Source organism: Sminthopsis crassicaudata, chromosome 2 (genome assembly GCF_048593235.1).
Source record: "Sminthopsis crassicaudata isolate SCR6 chromosome 2, ASM4859323v1, whole genome shotgun sequence".
NCBI lineage: Eukaryota > Metazoa > Chordata > Mammalia > Dasyuromorphia > Dasyuridae > Sminthopsis > Sminthopsis crassicaudata.
In genome coordinates this window covers 683,892,086-683,907,353 of record NC_133618.1, presented here as the reverse complement: position 1 = coordinate 683,907,353, position 15,268 = coordinate 683,892,086, and the positions used below count along the sequence as shown (strand labels likewise).

Here is a 15,268-nt window from a genome sequence, read left to right as displayed (position 1 = left end):
GAGCTTCTAAGACCCGCCCTGGCACAGGGACCAATCTCTAAATGAAGCTGCTGGGATTCTTATCCTCACCTCCATCATTCCTAGGCCCCAAGGTACTATACCAACTTTTTTTTTTTTTTTTTCTTGCTTGTTTAACTTAGGCTCCCCTTTGCAGAGTGCCAGGCACTGGCAGAGACCGTGAGAACAACTGGGAGGAAAAGAAGGATTAAGAGTCACATTAGAGTATCATGGCACTGCAGGTTCTTGGATATTATGATTTCTCTAGGCTGCAGCAAGCCCTGGGTTGACCTGGAAGAATATAATGGATAGAACTGACTCCAGTCAATTCACTGGGGAGTAAACTGCATTTCTCCCTTCATCTGCTTGTGTTCTGGGCATTCTTCCTTCCTCTGACCAGATGCCTGAGGCTCAAATGTCCCCAGGCCTTTGTTTGTAGAATTGTCTAGTGGAGGACCCTCCCAGCCAGAGACAACATTTCCTGACCCTCCTTACTCTCTAGTCTCTCCTTAAGATCATTCAGACAAAACAGAACCCCTCCCAACTTTACTCTGATTCCCTCTGTGAGCCCAAATAGGAATGAGAGGGAACAAGACTTAACTCACTATGGTTGTATGTAACTAGTTGTTCCTTTTATTTTGAGTCCCTGAGGCTAGTTCATTCTGGATTTTGAGTCCCTGAGGCTAGTTCATTCTGGATTATATTTTGTATTTCTCCTCATGGGTCTCAACTTTGTAAGTTTTCTACATTTGTGGTATTTTCCTTAGGAATGCTTGGAAGGACTTTCATTAAAGGTGCTTTTCCCTTGAAAGCATTCCATTTGTTTTTGCTTCATAATTTGCTCTTGGCCATAAGGTCAGGTCCTTTGCCTTCTGTCATATCCTGTTCCAAGTTCTCTGCTCCTTAATGAAAGTTGCTGCCAAATTGTGTCTGGTCCTAATGGTGGCTCCTTGGTACTTGAATTGTACTGGACTTTCTTTCTGGAGGCTTGCAGGCTTTTTCTCACTGACTTGGCAGCTCTGCATTTTGGCGGTGGCTTCTTGGGAATTTTCCTTCGGACATCTCTTTGAGGAAGCTGGTGTTGTTTGAGATAGATGCAGGCAGAAATCTGAGAAATTTTCTCTTAGCCATCAGGAACCTATTCGAATGAAAGTATACAGTCTAGTCATGGGAGTGGCTACCAGGGGTACCAAAGGAGCCATTTTACCTTTGCCATTTGCTATTTCAGTGACTATATTATACGCACTTTCTTTTGATCATATTAGCTAAGAGTTTTCTTCACTTTATGAATCATTTCAAAGAAGTCATTTTTGTTTTTATTTGTCATTTTTTATATCCAATTTATCTATTAATTTATTTCCCCTCTAATTTAAATGAGAGTTTTTTGTACTTATTTTGGGTTTTTTATTTATTTTTTCTAATTTTTTAAAATGCATAGTCAGTTAAACATCTCTTTTTCTATAAACTTAATGTGTGAAGGTAAATCTATTTCCCCACCCCCTACTCCCAAGGTCTGCTTCAGCCAAACCCCAGAAATTTTGGGATATTGTTTCATTGATCATTTTCACTTTCCTTTACAAAGTTATCATTTTGGGGCAGCTAGGTGGCGCAGTGGATAGAGCACCAGCGTTGAATTCAGGAGGACCCGAGTTCAAATGTGGTCTTAGACACTTAACACTTCCTAGCTGTGTGACCCTGGGCAATTCACTTAACCCCAGCCTCAGAAAAAAAAGAAGGAAAAAAAAATTTCAAAGATTTGTCCTCTGACTCAGTCAGTATGTAATATATCATAAGTAAATCTCCTTTTAGGTTTGTATTTTTTGTTGTTAATCTTTGAACCAATTGTCATTCTTATTACTTTAGGAAATGAAAGAATATATTGATTATTTCTGATTTTTTTCATCTGTGTTGAGGAGCTCTATATCCCAATGGTTAATTTTTATAAAAGTAACATGTGTCGAAAAGAAATATGCATATCCCTCTGTTGTCCCATTTAGAAGATGCCATAAGTTCTCTGCTTCAAGTTTCTCTAGACATTTGTTCATCCATTCTACTTTATTATTGTATTTCTTCATCCTCTTTTCCTCTTACTCCTCTTGTAGATGCCCCTCCCTCTCTTGTCCTTCAATTCTAATTTTATCCATTTTTCTTCCCCTTTCTAACAAAGATTTCTCTCCCTCTCCTCATTGTCCACCTTCCTTTGCTGTTTTCCCTAGATTTCTATTCTCTGTCACATAGCTCCTCTGCTCACAGGGTCTTTTTTTGTTGACACTTCATGCAGTTAAATGCTCCAAGGTCCCCCTTCTGAGGCTGTGCTATAGGAGCTTTCTGCCACTGCTTGTAGACCAACCCTACAGATGGCTTCTTTTCAAAACATTGTTGTCCAGAAGTGAAATAATAAAATAAGGGAAATAAACTGTGGAATGTGCCTTACTCATAGACCAGGATGAGGTCAGGGAAGCAATTCCTAGCTCGACATAAACATGTGTAAAATTCACAGTTGCTATTCTCTTTGGCCAAAGGTGGTTTATGTAGAAGAGGTTATAGATAAAAAGAAGAGCTAAAATAAGCACAAGGAGTGGGAAGTAGGAAGTGGGGTTGGAAGAGCAATAGGGTTACCAAGGAAAACAATGTGGAAGAATTCATTAAGGGAATATGCCCATGTGGCCCTAGGATGCCGTTTCTTATGTGTTCTATAATAAGTCACTTCTCAGCTTTGTTTCAAAAGGTCCTAAATTCAATCAGTCTCTTAATGATCACAGATTCAAGAGTTGACTCTGACTCTCAGAAAGCCTATGACTTTTGGGCAAATTGCTTCTCTTTGTTTCTGTTTCCTCCCCTAAATTGGAAGGGGTTAGACTCAACTTCTAAAGGGTCTTTCAGCTCCACATCTTCTGACTTTTGGTGCTGCAGGAGGTTGTGACATTCAAGGACCTAGCTGTGGACTTCACCCAGGAGGAGTGGGAGCTCTTGGATCCCTCTCAGAAGGAACTATATAAGGAGGTCATGGTGGAGAACGCCCGGAACCTGCTCTCCTTGGGTAAGAGTACTTCTTATAATTGCAAATATACAATCAAATCAGACAATAAGTCTACAATTCAATCTACTGCAAATCTACAATATAATCTACAATCTACTCATTGCCCAGTGTGCAGGCTTTGGAGTGGAGGAAGAGAAGGGAAAGGGTTAGTCTTTGTCTTGTGTGACAGGACCTAGGGATGCCCTTTGTTGTTCCTAAAGTTTTCTCTTACCCATTCCCAGGTCAGAGATTAAATCATGGGAAGCATCTTAAACATGGAACTACTCTTAGAGATTAGCCTCTATCTGGACATGAATTTTGTCCACCAAAGCTCTGAAAATTGCTCAAGAGGCTTTTCCTTTCAATTCCTTCCTTTTTCAGATGGGTCTAGTGTTTGGAATTTTTTTTTTTTTTTTTTTTTTAGCAAGAGTCAATTTGTAGCCAAAGCACCTGGTTGTCCCTCCTATGGGAAGGTTCTCCTTAATCTGCCTTTGGATTGCCTCCATATTCCAGAACAAGGGGTGGGAAAGGAAGAGAAGGGAATAAGCACTTATTTCTACCTGCCAGGGGCTGTGCCATATGCTTTCTTTACAAACCATAATTCTGTTTAAGAAGAACTTCCAGCAAATAATTTACTTTGATGATTATAAGGACCAAAATTCATAACAGAGGATGAATCAAGAAAGATGTTGTTTGAATCCAGAGAGAAAAACTCATAAATAGAAATACTGATAACCTAATTTTACATATCTATGTGTAGATACATATTTACATTCCTGTGTATTTATTATTTGTGTGTGTGTGTGTCGTGTGTGTGTGTGTGTGTGTGTGTGTATGTGTATATTCCTATGTAGTAACAGCCATCCCCAGGGTAGGGACAAGCGAAGTGAGGGAAAATATTCACTGATAATTTTCTTGTCTATTTAAAAGGAATAGCAAGTTGTGCATTGTTGTTGATTTACATTTTCTTGTGCAATCTTCTTTTCTATGATACTGAAATGTTTGGTTTAAATGAAGAATAAAATGAAATATTATGGCAGTATATCATCACCTTAACTTTCCAAGTTGGGTGATATTGTTATCTCCATTTGAGATTTGAGGTAAACTGAGGAAAACAAACATAGCTGAATTGATGTTCCCAGATGTACACAGTTAGTGGCTGTCCAATGCTTAATACAGACTTGGGTCCACCTGACTTTATGCCCAGAGCTCTGTACTCCATGACCTTAACTTCTGGATAATGGAAACTATGGAATGAGTCTTTCCCTTTGTAAAAATGTGTGTCAGATTCAATGTCCCTCTTGCTCAGACCTGAGTCTGTTTCAACACAGAAAATCTTTTTACCCAGGTTTGGGATCAGAAGTTTCTGCCAGAAGGGAGCCTCACAGGACAGGAGGTGGGAGGAAGGGTCTTTGGCTCTGTCTCAGAGGAAGCTGTACAAATATTGGGCCCATCCTGCCTTAGGTGACTTGCTTTACAAGCCCCAATGAGGGAGTATTGACTGAAATGTCTGAACATCAGGGGCTGAATTTCAGCATGGAGCAGCTCTGCATCCTCATTCTTTAAGGAGAACTAAGTGACCAACTTCTCTCCATCTTTTTCTCTTACTGATTTCTCTGCACAGGGCTTCCTGCTCCTAGAGAAGAGGCGATCTCTTATTTTGAGCAAAGGGCAGCACTGTGGATACTGGACCAAGAAGGCCTGAGGAGATGCTCTCCAGGTGAGTGAAGTGAAAGCAGATATATGAGAGCTGTAGTTAGAAGAGGCTTCTGGGAGTTACAACGAAGTAAATGCTGAATTTGGGACAGAAAGGCCAGACTTGAAATTCTTTATTGAATACATCATGGCAGCAGTGTCCAGGGTTGTCAGTGAATCTGGCTGTCGGCTCTATAAAATGAGTGAGTCCCACTCCATGGCCCTGTAGGTCCCTTCCAGTGCTCATCTGTGATCCTATAAGTCACTGTTTGGAATTTGGGGCAATGGAAGTCTCCTGAAAGTGCCCAAAGGGATTAGGTTTGGGACATGAGCCATTTCTTAGAACTTCTTCTAGTCAGTAAACAATTAAGGGCCTTCTACATGGCAATCCTAGGCTAAACATCAGGAACACAAAGAGATGTGAGGGACATCCCCTGCTCTCATGGAGGTCAGAGAGTGGCAGGGCAGACAATACACTAGCAACTATGGAGAGACCCATTGTGCAATAGATAAACTGAATAATTTAGTGCTCCAGTGCATCATTAACTGGTGAGGTTCATGATGGTTTAAGGAGAGCAGAACTGGCGAGGAAAGAGCCAAAGTGAAATAAAATAGCTAGCATATATACAGCCCTGTGTGCTATGCTCTGCACTCTTATTTCTTCCTCATGAGAACCCGAGGAGTTAAGTGCTATTATTATGTCCATTTTACAAATAAAGAAACTGAATCTAACAGAGGTCCTATAACTTGACTTGCAAGGTTCTCAGATGGGAATTAAAACCCTGGGCTTCCTGATTCAAGACACATTCTATCTACTGTAATTATATTCTGATTTTGAAATAGATACAATGAACATGGTCATACATGTATGAGGCACAAAACAGAATTGGGACAAGTTCCTGTGGAGACATGGAAATTCATTTTTTAAACCACAGCAGTCAAAACTTACTGCTAATTACTGTTAATAATGATTTATTTTTCTCTTGGCTCATGACAAATGTCCTAAATGACTCAAGGATCAGTTATATATATATTCTTTTATGTTGTTTTGTTTTGTTTTTTTAATAATATTTATATAATCACAACCTTTGAAAGGATAACAACTGAAACCCTATTGAATGACCAACCCATATAGCTAAACAATTCCTTTGTGAATCTGCTAGAGAGAAGAAGAGTAACATAATCAGAGGAAACATTCAAATTAGAAAACAACCTTACACAAGGCAATGAGTAGCACTTTAAGGTCTGTTTTGGTAGAAAGTTTGTAGCCTTCCATGATGATTTCATGATGGCCTCTCATGTCCCGCCTCCTGACCATGGTTTTCAACTAGCCTGCCACCACTGCAGCAAGAATGCAGACCCAGGTCACATCTTACTCAGGTGATTAGAGATTGGATGAGATGCATTGCTAGGTAACCCAGGAGGGGGAGAGAGCCCCTGTGGGTCTTTGCAGGCCTGTGTCCATTTATACATAAGTATCCAACCTTCCTTCCCCCCCCCCCCCTGAGGCTGGGGTTAAGTGACTTGCTCAGGGTCACACAGCTAGGAAGTGTTAAGTGTCTGAGACCAGATTTGAACTCGGGCCCTCCTGAATTCAAGGCTAGTGCCCTATTCACTGCGCCACCTAGCTGCCCCTCCAATCTTCCTTAAATGCTAGGAACAATCTGATGCCTATTTGAGAAACTAGAAGAATCTGTTGCACTCAGAAGCAGCCAGAGTTGATGGATTCAGTTCACAGTTCTCCACAGCATTTTATTGGTTATCATGATAGACTAAAAGCACTGCAGAAAGACTTGTAAAGGTGGAAATGTGCACATCTGTGTGGTCCTAGAGCACAGCTACCTTTATAATTAAATCAGACATTGATTCACCACGTAAAGTGCCACTAACACATTTTTGGGTCAGATCTCTTGGATCTTTATCTCAATTGTTCAAGGGCTTGGTGAACTTTTAAAAGGGAAGGATTGCAATAGTGCAGCCTGCACTACCCTTCCATATCTCAGGATGATGAAGTCAATTTTCTGTTTGAGACATTTTCAGATGTGGATAATTTCATGCATTTTTAAAAACTTGTGCTTGTCAGAATATGCAGGGGGCACATGATGATAATTTTTAAAAAAAGAAAGAAATGATAGCTATCTGAAAAAAAATAATGGATCAGAATAAAATCACTTTTATTTCAGGTAAATACAAAAAAACAAGTGTGTTAGCCTGCTGAATATGATCTCAGATAATATAGTAGAAAAAAAAATTGAATTGAAAGAGATTAGCATGGAAATGTGTTATGCTTACAAGCAGAAGAGATCATAAAACAATTTGAGTATTTCCTATATATGCACCAGAAGTAATGTCTGTGAAAAAGAAGCAAAGTGCAGTTAATGAAAGGGAAAGGGGAAAATTGAGAGTGGAGATAATTGTCACATAATTTAAGCAGAGCATGTCCATTCACAGGGTGTAAATTCTAGTCTCAGCTGCTGGGATTTGGGCCAAGTCCCTCAGCCATTCTGAGCTGGTGACCTGAGTTGTGCACCTAAGGAGAATGAAGGCACTCTTTGTGTTGTCACAGGTTATAGTGAGGTTCCATGAAACTCGTTAGAAATTAGATCATGTTTGGGATGTGAACTAATGGGACTTAAAATGATTGGTTCTGCCCATTTTAGATTTTTTCTTTACCTAGGAAACAGAAAATAACTGAGTTTCTCTAGTACTGATGGAGGAAAGGGAATATAAATATATATGAGTGAATGTGTGTGTGTGTGTGTGTGTGTGTGTGTGTGTGTGTTTATGTGTTGGGATCATGACTATGTTTCTTTTATTATTTGCTCTTTTTCTTTTGTTTTGGAAGGAGAGATTAGACTTGAAATGAAAGAAACTCCTGCAGACCTAAGCCATTATATGGTAGAAACTCCCAAGCAACTATTCATGGGTGATGGATCCTCTGACTTTACTTGGAGAGAAAGCTGTGCAATACATGAGAGAATCCAGCTTAGAGAGAGACCTTGTGAATGTACCGAATATGGAAAAGATTTTATAAAAAAGGAAAATCTTAATGTACAATCGAGAATCCACAAAGGACAGAAACCTAATGAATGTAACCAGGGCGGAAAGGTTTTCACAAATAGAGCATTTCTTAGTTTACATCAGAGAACTTACACTGGAGAGAAACCTTATGAATGTAACCAGTGTGGAAAGGCTTTTAGACAAAAGGGAGATCTTACTGTACATCAGAGAATCCACACTGGAGAGAAGCCTTATGAATGTAACCAGTGTGGAAAGGCCTTTAGAGACAAGAAAGTTCTTAGTGCACATCAAAGAACCCACACTGGAGAGAAGCCTTATGAATGTAACCAGTGTGGAAAGGCCTTTAGAGACAAGAAAGCTCTTAGTGTACATCAGAGAACCCACACTGGAGAGAAGCCTTATGAATGTAACCAGTGTGGAAAGGCTTTTAGACAAAAAGAAGCTCTTATTGTACATCAGAGAATCCACACTGGAGAGAAACCTTATGAATGTAACCAATGTGGAAAGGCTTTTAGAAACAAGACAGCTCTTACTATACATCAGAGAATCCACACTGGAGAGAAACCTTATGAATGTAACCAATGTGGAAAGGCTTTTAGAAACAAGACAGCTCTTACTATACATCAGAGAATCCACACTGGAGAGAAACCTTATGAATGTAACCAATGTGGAAAGGCTTTCACAAGAAAGTCACATCTTACTGAACATCAGAGAATCCACACTGGAGAGAAACCTTATGAATGTAACCAATGTGGAAAGGCTTTCACAAGAAAGTCACATCTTACTATACATCAGAGAATCCATACTGGAGAGAAAGCTTATGAATGTAACCAGTGTGGAAACGCTTTTAGAACGAAGGACAGCCTTGTTGTGCATCAGAGAATCCACATTGGTGAGAAACCTTATGAATGTAACCAGTGTGGAAAGGCTTTTGGAGACAAGAAAGTTCTTACTAATCATCAGAGAATCCACACTGGAGAGAAACCTTATAAATGTAATCAATGTGGAAAGTCATTTGGAAGCAAGGGAGAACTTACTATACATCAGAGAATCCACACTGGAGAGAAGCCTTATGACTGTACGTGTGGAAAGGCCTTTAGAAGCAAGGGAAAACTTGTTATACATCAGAGAATCCACACTGGAGAGCAACCTTATGAATGTAACCAGTGTGGAAAGGCTTTTGGAGATAAGAGTGTTCTTACTGTACATAAGAGAATCCACACTGGTGAGAAACCTTATGAATGTAACCAGTGTGGAAAGGCTTTTGGAGAAAAGAGTGTTTTTACTGTACATCAGAGAATCCACACTGGAGAGAAACCTTATGAATGTAACCAGTGTGGAAAGGCTTTTAGACAAAAAGAAACTCTTACTGTACATCAGAGAATCCACACTGGTGAGAAACCTTATAAATGTAACCAATGTGGAAAGGCTTTTAGACAAAAAGAAACTCTTACTGTACATCAGAGAATCCACACTGGTGAGAAACCTTATAAATGTAACCAGTGTGGAAAGGCTTTTAGACAAAAGGGAGGTCTTAGTGTACATCAGAGAATCCACACTGGAGAGAAGCCTTATGAATGTAATCAGTGTGGAAAGGCTTTCACAAATAGAGGATTTCTTAGTTTACATCAGAGAATCCACACTGGAGAAAAACCTTATGAATGTAACCAGTGTGGAAAGGCTTTTAGAGACAAGATAGTTCTTACTAGACATCAGATAATCCACAATGGTGAGAAACCTTATAAATGTAACCAGTGTGGAAAGGCTTTTAGACAAAAGGGAGGTCTTAGTGTACATCAGAGAATCCACACTGGAGAGAAGCCTTATGATTGTAAGTGTGGAAAGGCCTTTAGAAGCAAGGGAGGTTTTATTGCACATCAGAGAATCCACACTGGAGAGCAACCTTATGAATGTAACCAGTGTGGAAAGGCTTTTGGAGACAAGAGTGTTCTTACTGTACATCAGAGAATCCACACTGGAGAGAAACCTTATGAATGTAACCAATGTGGAAAGGCTTTTAGAAGGAAGGGACAACTTGTTATACATCAGAGAATCCACACTGGAGAGAAACCTTATGAATGTAACCAGTGTGGAAAGGCTTTTAGACATAAATCTAGTCTTACTGACCACGAGTATACCCACACTTAAGAGAAACTTTATGACTGTAATCAGTGTTGGAAAGCTTTTACAAATAGAGGATTTCTTACTTGATATCAAAGAATCCAAACTGGACAAAACCTCAATGTAATCAATATGGAAAGGCTTTGGGGGGAAACCTGGGAGCTAATGTATTGTTGGTGGAATTGTGAATGGATCCAACCATTCTGTCGAGCAATATGGAACTATGTCCAAAGGGCAATCAAAAGGTGCATAGCCTTCGAACTAGTAATGTTTCTTTTGGGTTTATTTGACAAAAAGATCCTAAAGGAGGGAAAGGAACCCACATATGAAGAAATGTTTCTGCAGCCCTGTTTGTATTGGCAAGAAATGGAAACTGAGTCGATGCCTTGCAGCTGGGAAATACTGAATAAGTCATAGCACATGAATGTTGTGGAATATTATTCCTCCATAAGGAATGACCAGCAGGATGATTCCAGAGACGCCTGGAGAGACCTACATGAACTGATGCAAAGTAAGCAGAACCAGGAGATCAACTTACATGGCAACAGCAACATTATACAATGATCAGTTCTGATGGATGTATCTCTTTTGAACAATGACATGATTCAGGCCAGTTCCAGTGATCTTGTGATGAAAAGAGTCATCTACACTGAGAGAAGACTGTGAGAACTGAGTGTGGATCACAACGTAGCATTTGCACTTTTTGTGTATCTAACAAGTGCAAAGAATAGCCTAAAAACACTGGTGAGGGAGGTTTTCAAGGGCTGCTGTCACCTCCTGTGAGATGAATCCCAGCTGCCCCAAGCACAATGTATCCAAGTCTCTGAAGCCAGCCTGGGGCCAGTTTCCTCTCCCAGTTGTTCCCTTTCAAACTTGGCAGAGGAACTTCATCCAATTGCCAGCTGCCCATGCTTCCAAATATGCTTTGGGGATGGTTTGTACACTTTCCCGCTGGATGGCAGAGTTCCCCTCATACTGCCACAGGGTCTGGGCTAGCAAAAATCCTCTTAGAAAGAAAGTATTTCATACCCACATGAGCCAAAATGAGGTAATCGATGTTGGAAATGTTGTAGGGTTACAAAGAATTGAAAAATAAATATGTGTCTGTCTATTGGAGAATGGCCAGACAACTTATGGTATATGAAGGCAATGGAATGTTATTGTTCTGTAAAAAATGATGAAAAAACAAGTTTTGGAAAGGCCTGGAGTTACATGACTTGATGCTGATCCAAACAAGCAGAACCAGAAGTACATTGTACCCAGTACCAGTCAGAATGCGTGATGACCAACTATGAAAGCCTTGGTTCTTCTCAGAGTTTCAGGGATGCAAAGCAATCCCAACAGACTGCATAGAAAACGCCATCTGCATCCACACAAACAACTAAGGAAATTGAATGTGAATCAACATGTGCTATGTTCTCTACTTTTTTCTATTCTTTTTTTAATCTCGTCAATGATTTTACACTTTAGCTCTGATTTTTCTCTCCACAGAACAAAGCAATGTGTATTAAGAATAAATAAATTTACTAGGTTAAAAAAAGAGAAAGATCATTCAATTAAGTAGGGTTTTTAAAGAAATACATAGTAATAGATGGACCCATTTTACAAGAGCTTCATTACCAAAGGTGCTTTCACACTGGTCAGTCACTCAGCACCAACATTGTCCCTTTCACCCCCCAGTCACCAAGGATGGGAAAAAAGAGTTAATAAGATACTTAATCCCCATTATTAAATTCATGGAAGAGCTAGATAGGAAGAAGGTAGGTCCTTAGGAGATAATGTCAGGACTCCTGACACCATTGTACCCATGGGTAAAATCATAGCAACTTAATGCTCCCTCCTACAGAACTCTATTGTGATAATGTTTACAGACTCTCAGTCATATGACCTGAGGACTATAAAAAGGGGATTGCTGAAGGATGCCGAGGGAACTCCAGGGGAAACCTCAGAGGGAACTCCGAGGAAAAAATATGGGAACTACAGAAGGAAGGCTAGAGGGAATGTTAGGGAACACTATGTAAAGAGTTAGAATAAAGACCTGTTGCTGCATACTTAAGTGATTTGGGTGCTCTGTGGTGGAACCTATAAAGAGTTAGCTCTGATTGAGATAATCAGAGCCGAGATGTTCGAAGACCTGGTGAAGGTGAGAAACCAGTTGACCCCCGCTAAGGTAAGCAGCTGAGAGGTAACACAATACCACCTGCTAGATGGCAGAACCTACAAGACACTTTTGGATTTTCAAGGTCGGGTCACCAGAAGGTTCTGCAATCCAGGCAGGTGGTCCTGCTCCCAAACTCCTGAACCTCTCCAGGCTGAGAAGCCACCTGTCCTGGTCTGTTTCAAAGAGCAATAGCTCATGTAAGGGAAGCAGCCAATGCCCCCTATCACCATTTCTATCCCCATTCTCCTCATACTACCAAAATAATCCTTAGAAGAAAAAATACTCATATGAAAAAGGCTCACATTAAATCAGAACAAATGGACTTAGTAGCAGGTTTTATGGTCCCTAGCATCACAGATCCTTACTTGGACATGACACTCAGGGGTCTCTCCAGAAACTTAAGTTTTCCCTCTATATCCAGGGCATAATCAGCAACATATGTCTTCACCTTGTATCATTAAGTCTCATGCATTGTAATTGCAGCTTTATTTTAATGCTATATTCAGAGCCCCTGTGGCCATAAATGTCCCTGAATACAACTCTATGGTGGCGGAAAATCCCCCTTAAACATGTGCCATGCAGAAGCCTGTCCCAACAAATCAGACATCAGACCCCTAAACTTTGTGCACAATAAAGGCAACTGCAAAGGCATCTATTCAATTTTTGGGTTGATGTGGGAATCCCCAAAAATCTAGTTCCATACCAGTGCTAGAGGTAAACACCCATACCTGGAGGTGCTACATGCTGTGAGTTGCACTTTCTCTGTTTGGGATTCACCCTCTACTCTCCATATCTTGGCTGTAGAATTGCCTCCTTCACCAGGACTGTCCTTATGTGGTTCTATATCACTGTCTTCCTCCCTTCTAGGAGAATCTCTCTGATTCTGTCTACGCCATGCTCAAGTTGTCCCCATTTCCAGGAAATCACTCTGCTGAAGTTCCTCTCTGATTAAAGCTGTCCCTCCATCAGCAAAGGAGGTTGATTTTCCTGAATATTGCAGCCTTGTTATCATCTGCTGTATTCCTGACCCAGACCATAGCCACCTTTGGCTCACTGTACTCCTCTGTCAAAGGCATCTTGATAGAACTAGTCATGGGCCTGAAGCATCCAGGGAAGCTTGTCACAAACCACCAAACACATGTTTATTCACTTGACCTTACAATATTATAAAACCATAGGGTGCTGGTGACCCTAACAAGTGAGAGAGGGAGATACTGTATCATCACTGCAGAGAAATATCATTTCTTTGTCAACCGCTACCCTCAAAGCTCAAATAAGAGCTTGGTGCTCAAAACATGCAAGCAGAAGACTTATGGAATAGGGGTCAGGATTTTCTGAGGAATGTCTCCCCCTTACCTTCCTCTGATTTACTCTCCCATTTGCCTGAAAACATTGGCCGTGCTCTCCATTCTGCCCTCCCTGTTTCTCTTCTTTTTTTGGCTTGCCATCTTCCTTGGCGTTCACTTTACAACTCACTTATTTTACATAAAATCCAAATCCTGTCTCAAATCCATGTTCCTCATCAATCTTCAGGGTCATTCCAACCTTTTGATCAGAAGGAGAAAATAAGGAAATATTATTATGATTATGTTTTATTTTTTTATTTGATTACAGCTTTTTATTTACAAAACTTATCCATGGGTAATAAGTTTTAGTATATGAAAGTCAAGCAATATTGTTCTATGAGAAATGGTCAGAAGGCTGATGTCAGAGAGGCCTGGAGAAACTTACATAAACTGATGCTAAATGAAGTGAGGAGAACCATGAGAAAGGTACAGACAGCAAAAACAAGATTGGGACCGTCAACTGTGACAATGTGACTTTTAATATTTTAAAACAAAGCTCTTTTGTTATTCTTTAGCTATATCATCATTTTACCAGTCCCAACATCTCATAGCGTTTAATAATTGACATCAATATTTCTCTTTACACAGAAATGTTTTCTGCCTTTTTTATCACCAGATTGCAGTGTACCTTCCACTGGGAATGAGTTTCTGAATCCCACATGAAACCACCTGATTTAAACATTGGTCTATTACTCACAGAAGGAAAACCTGGAAGATGAAAGAAGCCTTATCACTCACACTCTGGCCACCCAAGCCTCCCTACTTCAGGGTTTAGGACAAAGCATTTCAATTCCAAGAACTTGTTTTTAATGAATTGTTCTTGGAAATCAGTGAACTCCATGAAGGATCAGCTCAAGCACCACCTCCATAAAGACTTTCTTCATTTTCCCTAGAGGTCAGCGGCCCTCCCTTCCCTCACTTCAGACTCTAGAAAGTTTGCAGACAAATTAGCTCAGTCTGGGAAAACCATGAGACCCCCGGGAAGAAGCCAAAGTCAGCCAGCTTTGCTGAGCCTTCCTCGGGCCCTCCAGCAAGTCAGTGATAGAACTGTATTCCTCACATAGCACAAGTGGCATTGCTTTATTTTCTTCTCAGGACTATGTGTACTCACTGAGAATGCCTGGGAAGGAGCTGAACCCCCACAGAAGGCAGCAAGCTCTCTCTCGCTCTAGACCCCCAGGTTTCAGCCCCTAAACTGCCACAAGAGCAACAAGAACCCAGGGAGAGTTGGGCATCGAGGTACGGGCGGGTTGGACCTGCCCGTGTTCAGTGACTCCTCCTCTCCCAAGGTCTCTCAGTGATAACACCTGTGGCTTTCTTATAAAAGCCAGAGTCCCCCATCCCCCCACTGCGTTAATCAGTCACCTAAATGTATTGTAGCTGGTTACTAGACAGGGGCCTGTAGAAAATGAGATTCAGCTGACCTGCTTGGGGGAGGGGGGGCACTATTACCTTTGACTGGCCATCCTTGGTGTGTCACTCTCATGTTGCTGGCTTGGCCAGTGAGGGGGGGTAGCATGTACTTGGTGCCTAACCTACCCCTGTTGCCTTCCCTGGCGGGATGTCCACATGGAGCAGGCAGGTTATTGTCCCTGAAGGACAGGCCTAGTGGGAAGCTGACATATAATCAGCGGAAAGCCCCACAGGCAGTTATGAGTGCCCAGCTCCTGGGTATTAGGCAACTGTTGGCAGTGGCAGGGAGGTGCCAGAATGTTCCATGTTGGCTCCCTGGCCTTGGCATCTGAGCCTTAGCGTGAGCAGGAGGAGACATTGGCAGCCTGTGCTTGATGTGTTCTTAGCATGTACTTGTCCTGGGCGTGGCTGTGCCAGGAAAGGAGCCGTGTGAGGCAGCTGTGCACGTGTCCTTGAAGTTTAGGCCGCAGATGGCAAGTGTTTGCTGTGTTTATG

General features: G+C 41.1%; 1 protein-coding gene across 1 annotated transcript in view; it reads left to right on the top strand.

Moving 5' to 3' along the window:
- LOC141559132 (uncharacterized) overlaps nucleotides 1–11,445 on the top strand; it is a 123,038-nt gene extending 111,593 nt beyond the window's left edge. The window contains exons 3-5 of the mRNA XM_074297246.1: nucleotides 2,911–3,037; nucleotides 4,641–4,736; nucleotides 7,557–11,445. Of these exons, the coding sequence (XP_074153347.1) occupies nucleotides 2,911–3,037; nucleotides 4,641–4,736; nucleotides 7,557–9,880 (2,547 nt within the window). The 3' untranslated portion in view covers nucleotides 9,881–11,445. The remainder of the gene's footprint in view (nucleotides 1–2,910; nucleotides 3,038–4,640; nucleotides 4,737–7,556) is intronic.
- Nucleotides 11,446–15,268: the final 3,823 nt, after the last annotated feature.